This window comes from Diabrotica undecimpunctata, chromosome 4, assembly GCF_040954645.1.
Source record: "Diabrotica undecimpunctata isolate CICGRU chromosome 4, icDiaUnde3, whole genome shotgun sequence".
NCBI lineage: Eukaryota > Metazoa > Arthropoda > Insecta > Coleoptera > Chrysomelidae > Diabrotica > Diabrotica undecimpunctata.
Genome location: NC_092806.1, coordinates 78,358,880 through 78,385,231, shown reverse-complemented (window position 1 = coordinate 78,385,231; position 26,352 = coordinate 78,358,880). Strand labels below are relative to the sequence as shown.

The following is a 26,352-nucleotide window of genomic DNA, read 5'->3' as shown; positions in this document are numbered from 1 at the left end:
CAGCCAGTTGAACCGTTTTATTGGTCAGTAGGTTTTCTCGTCCAGTTTGCATTTGCCTAACCGCATACTCCAGTGCCAGGTTAAACAATGTTGGTGCCAGCCCATCTCCCTGCTTTAGTCCCTGCGAGATTTTGAAAAAGTCTGTCCGGTTGTTTTGTATTCGTACACATGCCTGAGTTTCATCCATTGTGGCTTTAATGAGTCTAATCAGCTTATGTGGTATTGCTAATTCTGCCAATATATAGTATAGTCTGTCCCTTTTGACTGAATCGTATGCCTGTTTGAAGTCTACAAACACGTTGTGAACATCAATGTCGTGTTCCCACGATTTGCTCAAGACCTGCTTGACTGTAAATATTTGATCCATTGTCGATCTTCCCCGTCTGAAGCCCGTCTGATATTCTCCAATAATATTTTCTGCTAGTGGTTGGAGTCGCTGGTTTATAATATACGTGAGGACTTTATACGCTGTACATAGTAGAGAAATTCCACGGTAGTTTTTGCACCGAAATATAATACCGAAATTAAATCGTGTCCGAACCTGTATGAGTTCCGACGACGTCGGCAGTAACGAAATAAAGATGGACATTTCGGTTAGTTTTTAAATATTTTTGAAGAACTGTTACTTGTATGTATGCATAAAATATTCATTAATTTTATAAATCGGATTATTTTTTACTTACTATGTATTCAGCGATAGAAATAATTTATATACTATGCAATAAACACTAATAGTTGAGAAAATAAAAAAATTAATAAAGTGTCATAATTATACTGTTACTTATCGGAACGAGTAGACTCATTTGGAACATCTTTAACAATCATCTGTTAAATTTATCTTTGTTTATACGCCCTGCATCGCTTAATGAAAGTAGGTATAGAACTGAGAGTAAGAGCACTGAGATGCTATGTGTTTTCGATACTACAATATGGGCTTGAAAGCTGGACATTAAAGCAAGAACACATAAATAAGTTACAGTCCTTTGAAATGGGGGGTTACAGAAGGATGCTTAGAATAGCATGGAAACAGAAGAAAACTAACACGGAAGTATTGCGAGAAATGGGCAAAGAAGCGAAATAATAAACACAATAAAAATAAGAAAGTTACAATACCTGGGACAAGTAATGAGGGGACAGCGATATGAACTGCTAAGGCTGATAATACAGGGAAAGATAAGATGAGGAAGGAGTATAGGAAAAAGGAGAGCGTCATGGTTGAAGAATTTAAGGGACTGGTTTAAATGCAGTTCTATAGAACTTTTCAGAGCAGCAGTAGATAGAGTAAAGATAGTGATGATGACATACAACCTCCGATCGGGAGACGGCACTTAAAAAAGAAGGTTAAGATATGCAAATGAAATTTGGTGGGTGATAAAAGAGTTAGTTCTTGCGCATTTTTTGACATACAATCAGGAATTTTATATCCATCATTGGCGCGCATACGGGCGATGGACTGAATTTTTTTAAAGAATAAAATGGTACGCCACTGAGATTTTTAAAATTAAAAATTATTTGTGAGTTCTTTATTTAATTGTCAAAAAATCTTTTGTCTTTTTTTCATATGAGGCGCCGTTTTTATGCAGAAAAAAACATCTTAACGCTTAAGTTCTTAGTACCCCAAGTCGCATAAATCAATTCTATCTGAGTTATAGAGCTGCAAAATATCGGGTTTTAATCCATTTTTCATAATAATTAATTTGGAAACGTAGGTAGGTACCGTGATATTTCACCAAGATATCCACGTAGATATTCTACCCAGGACATTCCACTTTGTTTTTGACAGGAAAACATTAATAAATGTCATGCCGATACCATCTCGTGTTTATTGAAATTTAGATGCCGTATATTGAATGATTTTCAAAAATGGACTAAAAATGGATATTTTGGAACTCTATAATTCAGAAACAATTGATTTCATAGTCTTAGAACTTTTGATCAGCGTGATCAAAACTACGTCTCTGAAAAAGTTTCAGCCAATATAACTGAAACACTTTTACATAAGTAAATAAGAAAACACCAGAAATATTTGCACGAAGACGACAACCAATGAGGCTAAGAGTTGCAACTTGTGTCACGTTTCAGGGAGGTAATTTTGAACATTTTTGTAGCTGTGCGCCTATTTAAAATTCTAATATTAGTACTTTCTCTTATTCTTTTGGTTTAATGTTATTGTATCAGAGAGTTCTTGAGAATGTATAAAAAAAATCTATAACACGTCGATTTTTAAATTTAATGTTCTAAATTTTACAATAAAATTTCATTATACAAGGTGTAACGAAATATTTTTGCCTACCACATAGGGTATAATTATGGGGGTTGAAAGTTGGGGACAGAAACTATTGGGGGTAGAGATAGGGCAAGCAAAATAGAGGAAACTGTGCAAACATCACTCAGGGTTTGTTTGGAGAGCTGGGTCGTGGATAAGTTGATGACAAGGGGTCGGATTGGGGCAACTACAAAAAAATGAAACAAATGGATACTTACATAAATCTTCTGTACAAAAGGGCAAATAAAAACAAACAACAGGGAGGACCTCTAGCAATTTAAAATGGACGCCGCTTCGAGGTGCCGAATTATAACGAGTACAACAACTAGTTGTAACTATTGAAATAGTTATTAGAAATACAAAAATGGTTAGGAGACTTTTCTAAAATAAACAAAATGGTTCGGAGAGATAAATTAAACATTTATTACTGTCTTAACACAAACAGTTACAAAAACAGATAATACATAAAGACTATATTAATAGTCACAAAAGTAAATATAAAAATAACAAAGAAAAACTTACGTGTGTCCTATTCGTTTAGAAATGGGAATTGCTACTTAACTTACAAATGTTACTGGGCTATAAACTGTGGCAAATAAAAAATTATTCGAAGTAAAGAATTATCTTTTTTAAGAAAACTATTCATAAAGATCAACCTTTTCTAAAAACAAAACAATCTAATGTCACAAAAATATGAATCTAGCTGTCATATTGAATTTACCAGAGAACAATTAAAATGACAGCATAGCCACACCCTAAGGTTTACAATATTAATTATTAAAACCTTTTCTTTTATTATTTAAATTATGAAAGCAATTATTATTTTAATGTTTATTTCTTTTTTTTGAAAGTTTAAAAGTTTAGCACTTCTGGGGTTAAACTGGAATTATACTGGTATTTCTGCTATCCACGACAAAAAGGACTGCGGCAAATGGTCTAGAACGTTGATTAGCCGGGGACAAACATAGGTGAGGTAGAAACAAATCAGCGGCACATTTTTACAAAACTGGAACCATTGCACGTAACGTAACACGTACTGCACAATTAACTGCAAAACTACTAATCTTTCATAAAAAATGAAGAAACACGAGAACAATACAAATTTGACGAACAATTTGGACCCACACTGTAGGCCACTGCCTCTGACAGCGACCCAAACGAGAGTGATCTAATAATTTTTTAAATTCATTCGCTTAACTTCTTCTTCTTATGGTGCCTATCCGTTACGGATGTTGGACACTAACATGGCTATTCTGACTTTGTTGACTACTGCCCTGAAAAGTCCGGTAGTGGTTAAGTTGAACCATTTTCGCAGGTTATGCAGCCAGGATATTATTCTTCGTCCTGGACCTCTTTTCCCATGCACTTTACCTTGAAGTATGGTCCGAAGTAGGTTGTATCGTTGTTCATTGCGCATTATATGGCCCAGGTATTCTAGTTTGCGACGTTTTATGGTTCTGACTAGTTCGCGCTCTTTACCCATTCTATGTAGTACTTCTTCGTTGGTAACTCTGTCTATCCAATAAATCCTCAACATGCGTCTATAGCACCACATCTCAAATGCTTCGAGTCTCTTCAGTGATGCTTCAGTTAAGGTCCATGACTCCACACCATATAAAAGTACGGAGAATACGTAGCATTTTAGTAAACGAACTTTTATTTCCAATTTTATATCGTGGCTGTTTAAGATTTTTTTCATTTTGACGAAAGCTGATCTTGCCTTCTCAATCCTTATCTTAATTTCCGTCGATTGGTCCCACTGTTCATTTAAGTTTGCACCCAGATAACAAAAGTTGGTGATTTCTGTTATAGGTTGTTGGTTAACTAGTAATTGACCAGGTGGTATCCTATTTTTGCTTATAACCATGTATTTGGTTTTTTTGATGTTAAAATCAAGCCCAAACGTGCTAACTTATCGCTTAACTTAGCATAAACAAAACACAAACTGGAATATTTATTTTAAACGCAGAATATCCTAAAAGCGGTTTCAATCAAAGAAAATACCAAAGAATTTGCGTCCGTGATATAAACAAACTTAAAAATGGTTTACATTAACTTCGGCGACGCAAAAAAAACGAAATACTATTTGGGTTTTAACTCGTACAATAGGAACATTTAAAACATTCTTTGTTATTTTAATACATATATGAGGGAATTTCAATTTAATACATATACGAGGGGATTTCAGTTTAATACATATAAGAGGGATTTCAAAATATACATCAAGGAAAATGAAAATGCTACAAAGGTGATACACATTACAGTGATGACGTCATCGGCTCTTTTTTAAATGTAACACCCTTTATTTTAGGACATTTTTAGATCGATAAAAATGAGCTGATTTCAAAAAAGTATAATACTCGGGTCTAATGGATATAATTTGAAAGGTATGCGGTTAGAAAATAAATTATTTATAATCAATTGCAAAAAAGTAGCCTACTTCTAGTTTTTGGTAAACTGTAATTATTTTTAGTAACGTTCAATAACAATTAAGTAGTACAATCATTGTATTAATTCGTGAATGTTCTATATAATTGCTTGGAAGTAATTTTAAGTAGAAATGAATTTGAGTGTAAAGCAAAGAATTGAAATACTCATGATGATTGGGTATGGAGACAAATCGCGAACTCAGATGGAAGTGTGTAATTTATTTAATGATAAATATCCAGAAATACCCATCACGCAGTCAACAGTAAGATTGAAAAGAAATTTCGAGAAAGTGGCACGGTTGAAAATGCACGCAAATCAGGTCGTCCCTCTGTAAATTATGTTACATTAGATGTTCTACTAGCTTTTCAAGAAGATGGGCAGCTTCTGTTCGTAAGGTTAATAGTGATCTCGATGTTTGCAAAACAACGGTACACAAAGTACGTCAAAAGTAAGTAAAGTAAGTAAAATGCACAGTTGTACAGGAATTAAACGAGGATGATCCAGATAAAAGAATACAATTTTGCGAAATAATGATGGATAACAGCCACCGAAACCCTCTCTTGGTTCAAAATATTATTTTTTCTGATGAGGCTACATTCAAATTAAATGGCGAGGTCAACCGTCAGAATTGTAGATATTGGGCAAAAGAAAACTCCAACTGGATGCAGGAACATACACAATACCCGCAAAAGATAAACGTATGGGCTGGCATTGTAAGAAATAAAATCATTGGACCCTACTATTTCGAAGGTAATTTAAACGGGCCAGCATACCTTCACTTTTTAAGTGGGTATCTCGTACCTACTTTAGTTAATTTATTCCCCAGTACAATAATTAATCTTGGAGGTTTTGATAAAAGTTTATGGTTTCAACAGGATTGTGCGCCTCCGCATTATGCTTTAGATGTTCGAAGGTACCTAAACGAAATTTTTTCGAACATGTGAATTGGAAGACGTGGACATATTGAATGGCCAGCGAGGTCGCCAGACCTCAATCCTTTGGATTATTTTATGTGGGGTCATTTAAAGAATGTTGCTTATAAAACGAAACCTGCAAATATTGGAGACTTAAAAAAAAATTCGTAAAGAAATAAGCAATATATCTCAAGAAAGCATAAACAAGGTTATACAAGAATTTGTACAACGTTTGGGTTACTGTCAAATACAACAAGGGCTACAATTCGAACATATAAGATAAAGTCATGTATTAATTACTGGATTACTTTTAAGTTATTTATTATAATTTATTTATACTTTATTAATACTATAAATCAATAAAAATTAACTTTATAAGCACATATCTTTCAAATTATATCCGTTAGACCCCCAGTATTATACTTTTTTGAAATCAGCTCATTTTTATCGATCTAAAAATGTCCTAAAATACAGGGTGTTACATTTAAAAAAAGAGCCGATGGCGTCATCACTGTAATGTGTATCACCTTGTATAATGAAATTTTATTGTAAAATGTAGAACATTAAATTTAAAAATCGACGTGTTCTAGATTTTTTTAAAAAGGCTTTTCATTTAGGAAATATCGAATTTATTCCATACTTCACGGACACACTGTATAGCAAACAATCATTATTTTTCAAGCAAAATCACTCCCTGAAGTAAGTTGCACGTATTTACTGAAGCTCGAGCGAAATTCATATTTTTTGACATACCTTGTGTAATATTGATAAAATTCGGATGATTGCATCTTAGGTTTAAGACGATGCACAACTTTTTAAAAAGAATAACTTTTTTTCGTAAAATTAATAATAAATTGAACACACTGAATATATATATATATATATATATATATATATATATATATATATATATATATATATATATATATATATATATATATATATATATATATATATATATATATATATATATATAGTGAAACTTCTCCATAACGGACACCAACAGGGGAAAATAATTGTCCGTTGTCTAGAGTTACCGATGTGGATTATTTTGTATAAGATTATAATATAACTGTTTGCATGGGAAAATACAGCAGTTGCTTCTACTATTTTCCTTATAATTTCATCATATATTCTCACCTATTCGACCTTGTTAGGATTTCAGATATTTCAAGACCAAAATTGGTCAAATCGATTTAGTCGTTTTCGACCTTTTCAATCGATTTTAAATAAAAAAAGTTATAAAAACATAAAATGATGATTGTTTAACGTCATTTTATGATATTTTACAACTAAATGGATCAAATGAACTAAACCTGTACAGGTGAAGTCGTATAAAACATTTTAAATTTACAATTAAAAAAAGAATAATGGTCATTCATCGAGATAAAAAATAGTTGGTAAAAGTAGGTAAAAAATCTCCAAGTTGGACCAACAAATACACTTTCACAAAATTTTATTGCAATCGATTCATTTGGTTTTTGAATATTAGCTTGGACAGACACCATGCTACGAGATTTATATATATATATATATATATATATATATATATATATATATATATATATATATATATATATATACAGTATAGGTAAAAGTTTATGGTCGGTATGGACTTTACGTGAGATGGAGTGAGAAACACCTGTTTAAAAAGAGAGAGGTATATTAGGCCCGCCCTTTATATCGTCGAGAATGCATTAAAAGAAATTAATAAAAGAGGGAAAGTTGCCAAACGTATTGGTTTTATTTGACCTGTTGTCTTTTTAGCATTTGAACAATGTTCTAAGATAATCAAATTTGGGAGAATTGATTTAAATGGCAGCTTACTGTTTTTTACTGGGAATATGCCACAATTTTACTTTACAATAAGAGTAATTTAACATTTTGATTTCCACTTCGGAAATCGTTTTATATAAATAAAATTTATTCATGTTTCGTATTTTAAGTACGATTTCCGAATTGGAAATCTAAACATCTAAATAAGCTTATTTTAAAGTCACACTGTGCCTTATTCCCAATAAAAATAATAAACTGCATTATGACGCCACAATAAAAAAGCTTCATACAAAATTATTTATCAATGTCGCGGTGTAAGTAAAGACACTGATTATAATATTGTAGTAACGAGTAGAGGTGGGTCGTTGACGTTTGTAACGTTAACGCAACTGAACCATTTTTCGTAAACAAGTAACGTTAAATTATTCAACTAGTTGATTGTTTAACAGTACTTTCAAGTAAGAGAGTACATAAACAAATATATTGGCTATTATCGCTTTCGTGTATATGTATTGACGTGAAAGAAACTAATGAAAGATATATTTATTATAACTTGAAAAATAAATTAAACAATACAAATAGTAAATCGTACTTACATTTACATTACACGTTATTATTAAATCGCGAATCGTCTAAATTGACATATAAAAACATAAGTTTTTCTACTTTATTATTTGTTGTTAACCGTGTTCTTCTTTTATTTAAAATTAAACCAGATTCTGAACATGTGTTCACAAGGAACAGATGTTGCTACAATATTACAATATTTTATGAATATAGTGGTTAAGTTAGGATATACATGGCGATGGTTTTTCCACCACTGTAATGAACAGTTCCAATCTCCATTCGAATTTTTTCTGGGTAATATATCATCAGACAAATACATGTCGACTTTTTATATAGCTCTCGTTACAGGTGTACGTTTAGATGAGTCATGTCCAAATAATTCATCAAAAATACACCACTTAAGTCATCTTTATAGGTTTCTTTTTCTTGTGCTGATTGATTTTCAATAGTACAACCTTCTTTTTCTTTAATTATAGAAGTAACCAGCTTCTTAACACTTTCTTTTGTTTTTTTAGCTTCATTTTTATCAGAAAATCCCTGTATTTTAAATCGTGAATTCATAAATGTACATAATGACAATGTGCCACTCTGTTCTATCCCTCTAAATCTTTCTGATAAACCCGCTTTTAGTAATTGTACCAGGCCGAAATCGGCCCCGAAGGCGGATTAATCAACATATAATGGTCAACGGCATAAGAATGCAGAAGGCAAAGGGGAACCACTGCATTACCGGCTCGTAGAGCACCCCCAGAAAATCCACCATAGATTTGACACTGCAATTGCAAACCATTACAAAACATGGAAAGCGGAGGCCAAGATTCGACAGGATTGGCCGTTTGGGAACTTTGTTCTGTTGTAAATGATACTTTAAAAGCCTTTCTGGAGATAAGGTACTTTTTTTGAAATGTGTTTTTTGTCGAAATGTAGGAAAAATCGACTTTTTTTATTTTATCTATTTGTACACGATAACATTTAAGTCCGTCCTTCACCAATAAATTTAATGTATGAGCAAAACAATTTAAATGTTTCCATCCCAAAACATCTTTAATAGCTTTGACTATATTTTGAGGCATTATCAGTTACTGCAAAATTTACTTTTTCTTTTAGACTCCACTGATTAATAATTTCACTAATTTCAAAAGCGATGTTTTCTGAATTATGGTTTCCAGAAAAATGGCAGCAGCCTAATAAAACCGTTTTAAATTTTCGGTTAAATAATGTCCTGTTAATGCGATGTAGCTCTCAGTTACTACAGATGTCCAGAGGTCAGTAGTAATGCAGATATTTTCTACTTTTTTAACAACTTGTGCTCTAATAATTTGCTCAGTTTTGATATAACATTCCTGAAGTAATGAACCTGACAAAGTTTTTCTTGTTTTGTTTATATCCAGGAATCCACCTTGCAAACTTTTTAAAAGCTCTTTTTTCAACTATGGAAAACGGATGAAACGAATCTTTGCATAGGTTTAGTAAATCCATATCTATTTGTATATTTTGTTCTAAACTAATATTTTTATTAATGGAAGTTGATGGATACTTTTTGACGCTTGGTTATCGGTGGCAGTATGTCAGTACTTGTAGTAGAAATAGTCGGAAAGGACAGAAATGCATCGGAAGAAGTTTCAATCATTGCAATATTCAGAAAGTGGAGCATAAAAGCTGCATCTTCTAAAAATGTGCATTTTTCGAAAATAAAATTATTATTCTTATACTAGGTAAATAATTTTCACTAAGAAAAAGACTTCTTACTTGGATATTTACAATAAATAAATCCTTTGACGAACTATCAATAAAGATTTGAAATCGAAAACGCAGATTAATCGAAAATCGAAACTCATTCATTAATCAGAATACCTAGTTATTTTATTTTCATCGTTAACCGATTGCCCGACTGTCTACCGTCCAGAAAGAGTCGCATGTTATTTTTAGTTTTGTAGTAGTCTCTCAGATCATCGAATCGTCCTCGTCGGTGTAAAGTGTTCGTTGCTCCTGTGTTTACGTCTACACAAAACGTAGTTTTTTTGAATCAACCATCAACTAGTTGGCTTACCAGTGAGAAACCGTAGATTCGTTAACGACAAATAAGGATTTAAAATGCAGTGATTTTCTAATAAAAGTACTATTTACTATTTGTATTGTTTAATTTATTTTTCAAGTTATAATAAATATATCCTTCGTTAGTTGCTTTCACTTCAATACATATACTTATAAACGATAATAATAATAGCCAATATGTTTGTTTATGTACTCGCTTATTTGAAACTACTGTTAAACAATTAACTAGTTGCTTGTTTATGAAAAACGGTTCAGTTTCGTTAACGATAAAAACGTACATGACCCACCTCTAAAATATATAGCATAGCCTTCAACCTGTCTCCTATTCATCCATCCATCAATTAGGTTACTATTTCGTCAAATAATGAGAATCTGTAAATTTCTCATGGATTTAAGAAATGTTCTATCAGTATTTGTGTCATTTTGTTTTTAATATCATCATCCAGTTTTGAATGGCAATATAACCGCGCCACTGATCGCCAATTTTTTGAATCAATTCAATGTTTTAATTAAAATATGTAATAAGGCAACCTTGTCGCTGTTTCTTAGGTATTATAAACTGGACCAGAAATAATCGATCGCCTTACTGGGCGTCTATTAGAAATGTGGAGGGGAGACCAAGGGGAAATATGATTGTTGGCTTTGTCTATTCGCAGAAAATGTGATTTTATATCTGTGTTAGATATCCTGTTAAATTCTATAATACCGACCATAAACTTTTACCTACACTGTATATATATATATATATATATATATATATATATATATATATATACTTATTAATGAAAATTACTGTTCTCGGGAAGAACCGCGTTGACAATTTGAAACTCTACGTTGGCGGCACCCATTTTGGAGCCATTAGTAAGAGAGATACGGCCCCGTTCGAGTTCGGGGTCTCAATCTGCCTACTCCTCTCACTCGTGACGTACCAGTATCGTATTCTGTATAAATACAAGAACCGTCAAACGGCACTGAGGTCTTAATCTGCCTACTCCCCAGTGTCGAGTGAGTGTCAACGCGGTTCTTCCCGAGAACTAAGTAATTTTTATTTAACTGACCGCGGAAATTTATCCGAACATCTATATATATATATATATATATATATATATATATATATATATATATATATATATATACAAGGTGGTCCAGAATTATGTACATTAATTTCTAGAGCTCATAGTACGTCCAAAAATAAGGGTACTTCTTTATGTACACTTTTTTATAAAACTGAATAATAAGGGAGATACAACCCTTTAAAGGGGTGAATTGAAATTCTTATTTTTTCAAATATCTTAAAAACGGTTTTGAATACGGAGTTTTATATTTTGGGAGTGATTATAAGACATTAGGATAATTAATTTCATGTCACCACCTACCACATCCTATATTAATACAGGGTAGTTTTGGAGGGTAAGTGGGGGTTATTGCGTCACATGTTTTTTAATTTTTACATATTTTAAAAAAATATTTTAAAAATTGTTTTCTTAGACTTTTCTACGCAAAAAAGGTGCTCTTGTAATATTTCTATAGATATCACCGTTTTCGATTTACTTACACTCGAAGGTATACATGTATTTTCTTGTAATCGTTACATTTCTTAATATTCATTAAGTATGCTTTGGAATTGACACTTGTGTTAGCAACAACACTTTAATCTCGAGTAGTCTATGAATTGTCAGTGACGTTTAATAACAATTAAATTATTTTATCTACACTTTTATTGTACTCGACAGTGAAATTTGTTTAACACGTCTCTTTTGCTATATTTTTAAATTTGTTTGCCCGCAATATGGCACACTATTCAAATTCTGAGATGACAGACATACTTTTAGTATTAGGGGAATGTTCGGGAAATGCTGCTGCCGCTGTAGGACGCTACAGAGAAAAGTATCCGAACAGAAATATTCCCAATGCCAGGACTTTTGTAAGTACTGAACGACGACTGAGAGAAACCGGTTGTCTTCAAAGAAGGAATACAGATGCTAGTCGTCGTAGAGAAGCAAGAAATATCGGCGTTGAACAGCAAATATTGGATGCTGTAATAAATGACCCCACAATAAGTACACGCAGGTTAGGATTAAGAACGAATATTTCCCATCAAAGTGTTTTAAGAGTTCTGCATGAAGGGCAATTACATCCTTACCACTATCGACAGGTGCAGAAATTGTTACCTGACGTTATGCCACTTAGAGTTGATTTTTGTGAAGTATTGCAAAATAAAGTTCAAACTGCACCAAATTTTTTAAGCAACATTCTGTTTACAGACGAGGCCACATTTACAAGACAAGGTATGTTCAATTCTAGAAATATGCACTTCTGGGCTGAAGAAAATTCAAGGGCTACAATGAAACTCACTTCCAACACGTTCAAGATAAACGTTTGGGCAGCTACTTTAGGAAATAGTTTTATAGGATACCACATCTTTCCCGGAAATTTAAATGGTAACATGTATTACAATTTTCTAGACAATATTTTACATGATATTTTGGAAGATATTCCATTACAAATACGAAGAAACATGTTTTTCATGCATGATGGTGCTACACCACATTACACAAGAATTTGTAGAAGGTGGTTACATGAACATTTCCCTGATAGGTGGATAGGCCGGGGTGCGGATGCACCGATTCATTGGCCTGCTCGTAGTTTTGATCTTAATCCAATGGACTTTACAGTATGGAGTTATTTGAAATCAAAAGTGTACAACACTCCAATTAATACAGTAAATGAGTTAAGAGACAAAATTGAACAAGTATTTACCGATTTACAAAACGATCCAGTAACATTAAATGGATTAATGCGTTCGCTAAATAAAAGAATTAGATTATGTATTCAACAAAATGGAGGACATTTTGAACAGTTGTTGTGAATTATTATTTTCGCCAATAATTAAATGTTAAGTATTAATTAAGTTTTCCATTAATTTGTAATATTATTGCTAACACAAGTGTCAATTCCAAAGCATACTTGATGAATATTTAGAAATGTAACAATTACAATAAAATACATGTATACCTTAGAGTTTAAATAAATCGAAAACGGTGATATATATCGAAATATTACAAGAGCACCTTTTTTGCGTAAAAAAGTCTAAGGAAACAATTTTTAAAATATTTTTTTTAAATATGTAAAAATTAAAAAAACATGTGACGCAATAACCCCCACTTACCCTCCAAAACTACCCTGTATTAATATAGGATGTGGTAGGTGGTAACATGAAATTAATTATCCTAATATCTTATAATCACTTCCAAAATATGAACTCCGTATTCAAAACCGTTTGGAAGATATTTGAAAAAATAAGAATTTCAATTCACCCCTTTAAAGGGTTGTATCTCCCTTATTATTCAGTTTTATAAAAAAGTGTACATAAAGAAGTACCCTTATTTTTGGACGTACTATGAGCTCTAGAAATTAATGTACATAATTCTGGACCACCTTGTATATATATATATATATATATATATATATATATATATATATATATATATATATATATATATATCAACATACTTAGCATATTGTACTGATTATGGTGCAGCATCCCTTACATATTCATTCTTCATTTTTCTGCCCACGATTGTCTAAAATTCGCTTTTCTGTGTCATGTTGTACCTGCTTGTTTCATTATGTCATACTCCCATCTTAAATTTGGATGTCCTTTTGGTCTCTTGACGCCTCTTGAATACCACAGTGTAATTCTAATGGACCACCTATTGTCAGTTCTTCTCGCTAAATGTCCCGCCCACTGCCATTTTAAAGATTTAGTTCTATGGATTACATCAGTAACCTTGGTTTTCTGATTGATCCATTCTATTCTTTTTCGATCTCTCGTTGTTATACCTAGCATGCATCGCTCCATTGACCTTTGAGTGACTTTGAGTTTCGATATTACCTCTTTCTTTAGTGTCCAAGTTTCGCAGCCGTATGTCATGTTTGGTAGTATAAACTGATCGAATGCTTTTTTCTTCAGGTGGATTGACATCTTCGATTTGAATATAACTGCATTTCTTCCAAAAGATGTACAAGCCAGTTTTATTCTTCTGTTGATTTCTGAAAGTAGGGAGCCAGATTTATGTAGTATTAATTGCCCCAGGTATACATACTCGTCTACTGTCTCAAGTGCAGTGTTGTTTATTATTACATCTTGGACATCCGCTAGCTCGTTGTACATGGTTTTTGTTTTTTTCAAGTTCATTTTTGGGCCAACTTCATTGCTAGCTGCATTTAGGTCGCTTATAAGTGCTTGTAATTCTGCAGGATTATTAGGATGTCGTTATAGAACGATGTCGTCTGCAAATCTTAGATGGCTGAGGTATTCTCCATTAATGGATATTCCTTTTTTCTGCCAGTTCATTTTGCTGAATAAATTTTCTAGAGTTGCAATGAAGAGCTTTGGTGATATTGCGCCCACTTGTCGGACGCCTCTGGTAGTGGGAAATTCAAGAGTATTTTCATAAATTTTTACCGTAGCTTTTGCTTGTCTGTATATATTTGCTAAAGTTTCTATGTACGGTTCGTCAAAGCCTTGGTTGGTCAAAGCTTCTATTACTGCCTTGAGATATATAGAATCGAAAGTCTTCTCGAAATCTATGTAGGTTAATGCTAACGGTATTTCATATTCTTTAGCTCCACTCATTAGTTCTCGAAGTGTATGAATATGATCCATGGTACTCAATCCACTTCTGAAGCCAGCTTGCTCTCTCGGCTGTGTATCTGATGCGTTTGTTAATCTCTTGTTGATGATCTTTGTGAATATCTTGTATATGATTTAAGCAGTTCAACTGTTATACCATCTATTCCAGCTGCTTTATCGCTTTTCATTTTTGTAATTGTCGATTCTACTTTTTGCGGAAGGACTTCTGGTACAGCTTCTCGGTTAGTGATTACTACTTCCAGTGTGTCAGGCTCTTTGTATAGTTCGCTGTAGAATTTAGTCACGAGTTGTATTATTTCATTTCGTTTGTTAAAGCAACGATTTGTTTCTTCCCAATGATTAATGCTTTTCTTATAGTTTTTCCTGTTTTCAATTGCATTTTCTACCAATGGTTCATCGTATTTTCTTATCTCTTCCTTAACAAGTTCCCTGTGTGAAAAGTTTTTAAATAACTTCCTATTTGGCGGAACGAGGTCTTAAAGACCTCGTTACAGAACTTCTTATTTGGCGGATACAAAATTTTTAAAACTTTCCCATCTGCTAGGCTGGGCTGTAAAATGTTTATTTTTGAACCATTTTTAATGTTATTGGTACCGTTTAAATCCTTATGGAGTGCTCTAGTCGGATTATTGTAAAAAAATGTACGAGGTCGATTTGACCCCTTACCGCCATAAAGTACGATTTTTATCGCTTTGACCGTTATGAGGTCGAATAAGCCTCGTGTTTTAACGGCGTCGCCATCTGATTGTCTTACGGCATCTATTTACAAAAGTTGTAAGAAAACTACACCTTAACAACTTTATGTTTATAATAAAATTTTAAACTACCAAACATCGGAGAATAATAAACTATAACAAAGTTATTTTAAGATATCCTTGTTGGTTTTTAAATAAACTAATTTTGGAGTCAAAATATTAAGGGGTTAATAATAGTTCTTTCACACTAAAAAGCCTACTAATAAACTTAAATTTCACAAAAATTTTGCCAAAACAATTTAAACAATTGATAAAAATCCCTTTATAAATATATGTAATGTATTACAACGGCCACTCTCCTTGTGAGGTCATCAGATGATATTGGCAATATCATATAACTTTTTACCATAGGCGTGATGCGAAACTAAACTTGAGAATGTAAATAACGTAATATACACACCACACAGGCACAGTACTGAGTACAGTATTGCTTAGACAGTCAAAGTTAGCAGAGATACAATGTTTTAAAGCAGAACAAAAAAAAATTGTGCAAAATGCTATAGCTATACATAGTGACTCAGAATCAGATTTTGATTCGGTTGATTCAATACGTGACAAACCTTATGAACCTTCAAACTCTGATTAAATCAACGATGACAGTGAAGTAGAAAGTGCTTCGGAGGCAGTAAATGTTATAGAAAGGGAACAGATGAATGGTAATATTGAGGCATTAAATATTGAACATGAAGGTGCGAATATTTGGAATACAATTACATCCTCAAGCGAATTATTATTTGTAAAATATGATATAATGGAAGAATGTAATATTTCAGAAACTGTAAAGTCGAGTTTAGATTTTTACAAACTTTGTATTACTGACGAAATTGTGGACATTATTGTTGAGCAAACAAATATCTATGTATCTCAAATTATAAATGAAAATACGATGCGCAGATATTCAAGAATGAAAGCTTGGAAACCTACCTGTAAGCAAGAAATACATGCATTCCTTTCTACTGTTTTGGCAATGGGTTTAGTAAATGCTCCGGATTTATCTTTGTTATTGGTCGAAGGATTCACTATATATTCACACATATATATTCACTATATTTTTTACTTTTAGAACAAAAAATTGTCTCCAACTCAAAGATCACCGACATTTTCGGAATTTGTGGAGTATTTGGTAGACTCAGTTAAAAATAGAGAACAATTAGACATGCATTGGGCACCCATTGTAGAATTTTGCACTCCCTGCATGTTTAATTTTCAAGTGATAGCACACGTAGAAACACTACAAGAAGATCAAATGTATTTAATAAAAATAGCAAAACTAGAACATCTTATTCAACCGGAATGGAAAAATGCTGGAAGAGGAGCTACCCAAAATCAAATCGGTAGATATTATTCAGAACTGACAAGGTCTCAAATATTTCAACTTTACCATATCTACAGGTAATTATTAATATAGTTGTCTGTTTACTATAGTATTAGTAGTATTTGTTAATATGTCTTACATTATCCAACGTCTTTTAATAATCGATAAAGAAAGTACAGACCTACCTTTCTCTGGTCATAGTTTTTCTGTACTAATAACCACATGTAAAAAGTGCATTTCTGTTCCCAAGCTGTTTTTAAAATCAAAGCGAGTGTCACGTGTCTCCTCTCCACATTTTTATACGTCAGCCTATAAATTATATGTGGCATCTTTTGCTTCCCCAACAATTTTTTTTTGAAGGAAACTTGTGATAGATTTTTCCATCTACATAACCATCCATTCATGTTTTGAATTTGACGTTTGAATTGAAAAACACGTGTTCAATATTTTTCAAAAATCTATTACATAACACCGAACACGATCCCCTGACCCCCCCCTCCCCCCGCCTAAGAGTGGCGAGCGGGGAAACTTTGAAATCTTAAATAGGAACCACCATTTGTTATTGCAGATTCTCATTCTACAAAATAATCTTAAAAAACTGTATTCAGTACCATCACAATTTGTGTGGCAGACTTCTAATTTGTATATATTTTTCTATAATTACAACGGCACCTACGGCGACTCGAAAAGAAAAAGACAAAAAAACTTCTTTACTTTATCACGTAAAATCCTAATCTGTATTAAAAATGTGGTTTTCCATTTAAGATTTTAAAGTTTTCCCCTATCCTATCCCCATGGGGTGGGTGTGCAGGGTCCCACTTCTTTTGGCACACCCTGTATAATATTCTTAAAATAACCCCAAAATTACCGAGAAAATGAAAAAAATCGTCTTTATTTCGATGTTTTTGTTTTTTAATTTCAGTAGAATTTATTTAATTTTAATAAAACTGGGTATAAAAAAATCCAAAAGTTTCCGAGATATTAGTGTTTTTTTTTGTTTCTTTTTCTTCTGCTAGGGCTTAAACGGTTTAAAAAACAACATAAAAATTGAAAAAACTCAAAAAATTACTTTTTTTATTTGAATTTTTGTGATTTTTTTGATGATTTGTTAAAAATTATAAGAAAATTAAAAATCTTATTGAACCATTAGATTGTGTCGGAAAAAATAAATAAAAAATTGTATTTAAGAAATTGTACTTATCCAAAACAATGTCTCTTCACACTGTACACTAATAAAAGTTAATAAAAAATTAGTACCTAATATTAAAGATATATCTTTTTTTCTTCTTAAATTTTTATCTTTTCATAGCCTGAGTGAATATTTTATAGTTCGAAGTACGTCGTTCTGATCACTTGATTCTTCAAATAAATAATCTGGGTGCGAGGCTACATTTTTCTCTTTGTCCTCACGTATTGGGTCTTTCAAATCACTTCCATTTTGCACACTTATTTCAATATTTGAATAGTTTCCTGAATCACAACATTTCAAACATAGATCGGTACATTGAAGTCCATGTTGTCTACAGCTACATCTACAACTTTCAGTGGTTTCACAGCGCAGCTGCAACTAATTGCTTTTAATAAATTCTCGGGGATGACTGACCGTCTGTATAATGCAACATGAGCCATAATGATTTACGTCATATTTGGAGTTGAAAACATGCTCTGTAAGAATGTTAGCAATTATTTGCAGCTGTGGTGTAAAACCACTTATGAAAGTTGTACATGTGGCTGTAGAAAATACGGACTTCAATGTACCGATCTATGTTTAAAATGCTGTGAATTTTGTATGGCTGTTGCAGTAGTGGATGATAACTTCTCTAGTTTCAACGTTAATTTTGTTGTCAATAATTTGTATTCTTGGACTTTAAAAACCCAAAAAACATGAAAATTTTGAAATACTTGAAATAGTGTATTGCAAGTACTAACTTATATCTCGACTTTTCGGACTTTTTTCGGCACATAAAGAAGACGAGAAAGGAACCTAGAAACTTCTACAATTTTTTATCAAACTAAACTAATTCGACAAGGTACGGTAAGCATGTTTCATGTAAATTTGCAGAGTATTTCAAATAAAGTCGACATAATCAATGCTTTTATTGAGGATCAAAATTTATGACGTCAAATGATTTTCGGAGCACTCTCAAAGTGAAGAAAATTTAAAATGAATTAGCATTTCCGGCTTTACATTAGCTAATTTCTTTTGTATGATAAAAAGGGAACAAGGTGAAGTAGCAATTTATGTAAAAGAAAAGCTTACGTATTCTTCTCTTAATCTAAATGAATATTATGTAAAGAAAAGTTCAGAGTTATGTGCAATTTATGTACCTTTAATCAAAACCAATATTTTAACTGTATATAGATCGGGTATAGATGTTTTTGGTGAATTTTGAGAATGTCACAACGTCCTTGCTTAGTAAACCAGACAAACTGATCATAGTTGGTGATTTTAATATAAATTTGAAAACTGAATCTGACCCTTCTTTTAATATTCAAAATCTATTAATATCTTTTGGTCTAAAAGTAACTATAGACGATTATACTATAATCATATATCATATCCCAGTCCAGTAGGTTCAACGACAACATTATGACAATTTTTTATGAAAACATCTACAGAGTTGGCGTATTTGAAACTTATTTTTCTGACCATAGAGCTCAATTTTTATTTATTGATTCTGCATAAAGTTCTTGACACTAATCAAAAATTTCAACGGTTTATTACTTCTTCTGGTTTACAAAAGCTTAAACGTGTGCTAACTAGTACAAAGATGGACTTTTTCTATGATATTAATGATGATCCTGATTTTTTGACAGTCTTTCTTACCGAAATATTGTTCTGAAGCTATTGTGGCATTTTAAATTAATTACTATTTAACTGGGAATAAGCCACAATTAAAGGTTAAATACGTTTATTGACGTTTCAATTTCCACTTCGGAAATCGTTCTCAAAATACAAACATTAGTAAATTAAACAAATTTTGTTTTTGTTACTTAGTGAAAAATTCTTCTAATAATTTAATTTTATCTGACTCATCTATATTGACAATTCAGACATACATTATACATTTTAAAGTAGACGACTTTAAAATGATATTGCCAATATTGTTGAGTTGCGTTCCTGGGACGACTTTACTTATAAGATATAAAAATTCCGACTTTATATGTTTGTTATTTAAAAAATATAAATGATGTATTCTCTATATGTTACTGACTTACCAATACTGGTATTTTCTTTTTAATAACTTCCTCTTTCAATATGGGTAACCAGATCCTACTACATTCTGCCGAGGAATTCGCGACACAATTGGTCTCATTTAGCATAATTAGAGCCGCTTCTTTGATTTTTCTCTTTTTACCATCCGTTTCTTTTAGGACTATATTTGAATCATTCCATTGAACCCTATGTTCATTATCCCATGCATGTTTACATATTTGAGATCTATCAAATTCTCTATTTTTAATATAGGATTGATGTTCACTTATTCTAACATTTAATGGCCTTGATGTTTCACCTAAATAAAACTGATCGCATTCACAAGGTATTTTATAAATGCAATTCTTTGTCCTTTCTTGTTCATTGTTAGGTTTGGTTTTGGACAAAATAGATCTCAACGTGTTTGTTGTTTTGAATGTTGTTGAAATGTTGAATTTATTTCCTATCCTTTTAAGCTTTTCCGATAATCCTTTTATATAATGGTATTGTTATTTTCCTCGTATTATCCCTTGTATATGCTGTAGGATCTCGTTCTAAGTTGTTTTGTTCTATTCGATCTATTGTTGAAAATTCCTTATTTATAAACGATAAAGGATAATCATTTTTTAATAAAACAGATGTTAACAAATGTTTCTCCTCCAAGAACGTTGTCTTGGAGTCAACAATATTATCTCCAACAGTCTTGTCTGATGGCATCTGACCATCAGGTTGGATACCATGTTCCAGGCAGTACAATTCCCAGCAGGCATTACCAATTTGGACTCCAGCTTGGCCAACATGGACTGAGATACATTCACGCATTTTGGTTGATGAGTTTTAACTTTTACACCACAAATGAAACAAAATTTCAACAGACGTTCAGATTAGCTAGTAATGCAGCTTTCCAAACGAACTTGATAATTTTCTTGCCGCGGTTTAAAATCTACTTTAAAATGTATAATGTATGTCTGAATTGTCAATATAGATGAGTCAGATAAAATTAAATTATTAGAAGAATTTTTCACTAAGTAACAAAAACAAAATTTGTTTAATTTACTAATGTTTGTATTTTGAGAACGATTTCCGAAGTGGAAATTGAAACGTCAATAAACGTATTTAACCTTTAATTGTGGCTTATTCCCAGTTAAATAGTAATTAATTCTTACCGAAACTTATAACAACTTAATATTAATGCATTTTCCACTAAAAAAAAGTACGACAAACTGCTGAAAAAACACCCGTGCACTGGTTTAATAATGAATCAAGGTCTTACAGATCTAATTTATTTTTCTCTTATTAAACACATTGCAGATGCCACTAAGGATCCGGATTTGTTCAAAGTATATAAGCAACAAAAATTTTAATATAATCGGCAATTACAAAATGCTAAACAAAAAATTATCAAACAACGATTTTATTCCTATTTTGAGTCCAATAATTACTTTAGCAACTCACAATATGGATTCAGAAGTGCTCGATCTACTACGAACGCGGTATATAATGTTGTAAGAGAGGTGATTGAGGGGCTTGAACGCGGCAATCGCATAGCAATTTCTCTTTGCGAGTTGTAGAAGGCTTTTGACTGCGCTTCATACGACATTTTGCTCCACAAATTAAATTACTATGGAATCAGATGTATCCCTCTTAAGATTATAACTTCTTACCTATGTGGCAGACACCAGGCGGTAGTGTCTAAAGGTCATCTCTCCGATTTTCTATCCGTAAAACATAGAGTCCCACAAGGTTTGGTCTTAGGAACTCTTTTGTTTGTTATCTATGTCAACGATTTTCCTAAATTCATATCTCCGTACAGATCACAGATACGACATACATTATATCAGGAAAAAATAATGATGATTTAAAAATGTCTTATGAGGAAGTTTCTACTAAATCTACCTCATGGTTTGCTGCAAACAAACTGAAACTTAACTCCGATAAGACGCAAAATTTGGTTATATCTGCAAGTAATTTACATAATGATCCAGATAACAAAGAGACTGTTAAACTACTGGGAATAACCATAGATAATCTACTGAACTGGTCGGCTCATATCTCACAACTAAAGAAAAAGCTATTATTATTATTATTTGTTATTCGCCAACTAGCAACTAGATTGCGTCTTGCAGATAACAACTGCCTTAATTATAACTATTACAATATTTTACCAAAAAGTATTAAACCGCTAAGCTGTATTGGTTTCTAAAAAGTTATAAAAAAATATCTTCTGAAACATTGCTTTTACTGCTCAGAAGAATAATGACTCATTGCAGAACATTCACTGAACTGCTTACCGTGACTTTTCCATAAATTATTTTCTGTTTAATATTTGTTCTTAATATTGTTCTGAAGCTATTTTTTTGTGGTATTTTAAAGTAATTATTATTTAAATGGGAATAAGCCACAATTAAAAGTTAAAGTAAGTTTATTGACGTTTCAATTTCCACTTCTGAAATTGAAATGTCAATAAAAGTAATTTAACCTTTAATTGTGGCTTATTCCCATTTAAATAGTAATTATATTTGTTCTTGTTTGTGAGATACTTAAGTTACGTTTTATATTCGTTTTTTATATACTATGTATTTTTGACTTGCTACAAACAATATTTGTATTTGTTAAGTAGTTAAATAAATAAACTCTAGCCTTAAAAAGTTTGACAGTTGTCTTGTTCCTCTAGTACCAATAACACTAGCTATTCGTTAATTGTACGTTTGAATTGTATGTGGTTTCTCGAAAAATTAGTGGAAGCTATAATATCGAGCCACAAAGTTGCAGCATATCTTAGTTTATTTCTTCATACCGATTTTTCCAACTGTAATGTACCTTTAAAATATTCTTGTTTCATTACGTGAACGTTAAACTTATTTTTTTTTCTCCTATCATTACGGATGGTTTCATACTAGTCATGTAGAATATAATGTAATTAATTTTTCGCGGCAGATTCAATGTTTTCAAAGTCAGATTCGGTCATCATAAATGAGTGACCAGATACCAGAAATTTGTGATCTATCACTTCAATGGTCATTTTAGGATCCATTACCATTTTACCATAACGCTATTATGTGTTTGTACCGTCTGCCTCACATTTCAAATGTTTTGTCAAAAGAGCATGCAATTTCCTGGGATCCTCTAGGGGCCGTAGTTTCGTTCCATACATACATCTACGCTTTATGGGTATGCAAGTCATACACATAAATTGTTGTTTAAAGTATGTTAATAAGGTCTCAATTAAACTACTGTATTGGCTAAACATATATTAATAATATTCATACATTACAACATGATCATGTCGCCCATTGTCCCCGTTGGGAAGTGGTGTTGACTTGACATTGACATATTTGATATAGTAACCAGGTTTACGTTAAGCCTATCTTACATTAATGTCAAACACCTTCCCCTTAAAGATTAGGTTTACCCTAGGTTTAATTGTACGTCCGAATTTTGAAACATTACATTTCTTACTATCATTATTTTTTGAGCAGCTATAATGAGGACTTACAATATCAGTATTCCTATGTTCATTAAACAAATTTGTTAAATCATTATCCTGAATACATACATTATTTAAATCATTATTATCATTATCCTTATAACTATTTGGGTTTGTGTGTGGATACAACTCAGGTTCAAGATACATGTCTGCTACATCTGATTTTGTATGTGATGGTCTTATGTGTCTTGTGTTTCTTCTAACTATCCTATTATTGCATTCCTTTCTTATCCAGTACGATCTGGGTTCTTTAGCTTTTTCTACAATAACAGCTTTATACCATACTTTATCAACACTACTCTTGAAGTAGTGTTGATAAACATCTCTACTCTTTAACACATATTCAGTAGGCCTGGTTTTAAATTGACAATTAAATTTTTTATAAACATTTACATCTGCCCCTGTGTCTAACTTAGCTTTCAATTTATAATTTTCAACCTCTATATACTCTTCCCAAGTGTCTATCAAATCAACATTACATACCTTTTTCCTGCTGTTAACATTTCTTACAAAAAATTCATTAGAAGAGGTTGACTCACAATCATCTTTTTCAGTACTTTTAATATTTTTGACCTTGCAGGCAACTGCATAATGGTTTTTTAGTCCACACTTGTTACACTTCTTGCCATAAGCTGGGCATTCCCTCGGACCATGCTTTTTTGCACACCTTCTGCATAAAAAAACTTCTTCTTCAACTTCTTTCTCTTCATTCCAAGGTTTCTTCTTTATATCATATTTCTTTTTCTCTATCTTCTGTGTATGATTAATATTTCCTGTGTTATATTGAAACTGTAAATTTTGAGATCTACTTTGCTCACTTGTTCTGCAGAATTCTATAGCTTTATTTAAACTTAATTTGTCTATTCGCAGGAGGGCTTCTCGTGTGGTCGGATCCCTAATTCCCATAACAATTTTGTCTCTTAATGCCTTGTCTTCACATGACTCATCGGGATCTAGGGCACTGTAATTGCAACTTCTAACCAAATGTCTGCACTCTGTCAAAAAATGTTCAAATGTCTCCCCATCTTCAACTACATTATCCCCCCTTTTATAAGTTGTTGGTGTACGTTTACTATGTTTATCATACTGAACTTTTGTTTTTTGTTGTTGGTCCGATAACAGTTTATAAATCTCATTCTGAATTTTAGGTTGTAATTGTTCAGTATTTACTGGTATTTCTGTTCTCAAAGATCTACTATTTAATATTTGTGATGGAGATGCACTTAATGAAATAATAGCAGTATTATTATATTCTAAAACTAACTCACGATAATCAGAGTTTTCTGTAAAACTTTTTTTTTAAATTTGTTTACAAATACCTACAGCCTTTTCAGCAAGGCCATTACTTTGGTGGTAATGAGGTGAACATGTCAGGACTGTAATTTGTTTATTATCGTAATATTTTTTACACTTAAATGATATAAATGGTAAATTATCTGCAATTAAAAATTGAGGATAGCCAAATCTGGAAAAAACATCTTGCATTGCATCTATTATGGCTTCAGGTGTTTTATTATTTAATGATAGCATCTCTATCCAATGGGAAAAATAATCTATTAGAATTAAGTAAGATTTACCACCAAATTCCAAAATATCAGCCGCAATTTTATTAAACCTCAATTTTGGTATTGAATGTGCTAACATTGGCTCTCTATAATTATTTGGCATGAATTTTTCACAAATTCTACATTTTTTTATAAACTGGACAATATCATCCCTAAGGTTTGGCCAAAAAAATAAAGATCTTGCTTTATTAATAGTTTTACTAGTTCCTATATGACCTTTATGTAACAGAGTAATCATTTCCTGTTTTAGAGATTTTGGTACAATTATTTTATTTTCAACAAAAACAATTCCTGCTTCAACATATATATCATTTTTAATACTGTAATATGGCTTTATATACTCTGGAATCTTGTTTTCTTTAGGCCAGCCTTTATAATAAAAATCAACAATTGTAGCCAAAACTTTATCTTTAGAGGTTTCTTCTCTGAACTGATATATTTTTTTATCTGTCATTGGTAAGTATAGTGAGACTGAATGAACCATATCAAACATCTCTAAATCAAGGGTTTGTGCCTTTAAACTAGCTCTAGAAAGCATATCTGCAAATTGAATATGCTTTCCTGGAACATAATAAATATTTAATATGTACTTTAATAATTTTAGCCTTAAACGCTGCAACCTTACTGACCCAATTTTGCATATTGGTTTCTGCATAATTGAAATTATTGGTTTATGATCTGTTTGGACATCAACATCACACTGGTAAATAAAGTTATGAAATTTTTGTGTACCATAAAAAATGGCTAATAACTCTTTCTCTGTCTGGCTGTAATTTATTTCATGTTCATTCATAGACCTAGATGAACATGCAACTAATTTCAACATACCATCATAGTTTTGAAACATACAACACCCAATTCCATTTTTGGATGCATCACATTGCAAAACTATCTTTTTATTTGGATCAAATGGTACCAGAGCTGGAGAATTTGAAATTATTTTCTTTAACTTATCAAAACATTCCTGGTGTTTAGGCAACCATTGCCATTCTACATTGTTTTTTAAAAGTTCACATAAAATTTGCATGTGCTCAGCCATAGTTTTAACATAACGTCTAATATAGTTAAAGGAACCTATTATTCTTTGTAACTCTAATTTACTTTTTGGAGTTTCTAATTTACATAAAGCATCTGTCCTCTCAGGATCTACTTTCATTCCTAAATGAGAAAAAATTTGTCCCATAAACTTTACTTCTTTTTTGCTAAATTGAATTTTCTCTTTATTAAATCTAGCACCCACCTCTTTTGCTCTATTTATCACCTCTTTGACCGCTTGATCATGTTCATCTTGAGACGCCCCTGCTATGATCATATCATCATGACAAACTACAATGTTTTTAATATCACCAAAATGCTTTTCAACTGCCTC

General features: G+C 32.0%; 2 protein-coding genes across 5 annotated transcripts in view; one reads left to right on the top strand and one right to left on the bottom strand.

Annotated features, from left to right (window-relative positions):
• The window catches only part of LOC140439716 (uncharacterized), a 241,028-nt gene that overhangs the window by 149,541 nt on the left and 65,135 nt on the right, over positions 1 to 26,352 (bottom strand). The gene's annotated exons all lie outside the window — the stretch shown is intronic.
• The window catches only part of LOC140439714 (carbohydrate sulfotransferase 11-like), a 91,961-nt gene that overhangs the window by 61,438 nt on the left and 4,171 nt on the right, over positions 1 to 26,352 (top strand). For both annotated transcript variants that reach the window (XM_072529812.1, XM_072529811.1), the window contains one exon: positions 16,484 to 16,812. In XM_072529812.1, coding sequence (XP_072385913.1) covers positions 16,484 to 16,812 — 329 coding nt within the window. The remainder of the gene's footprint in view (positions 1 to 16,483; positions 16,813 to 26,352) is intronic.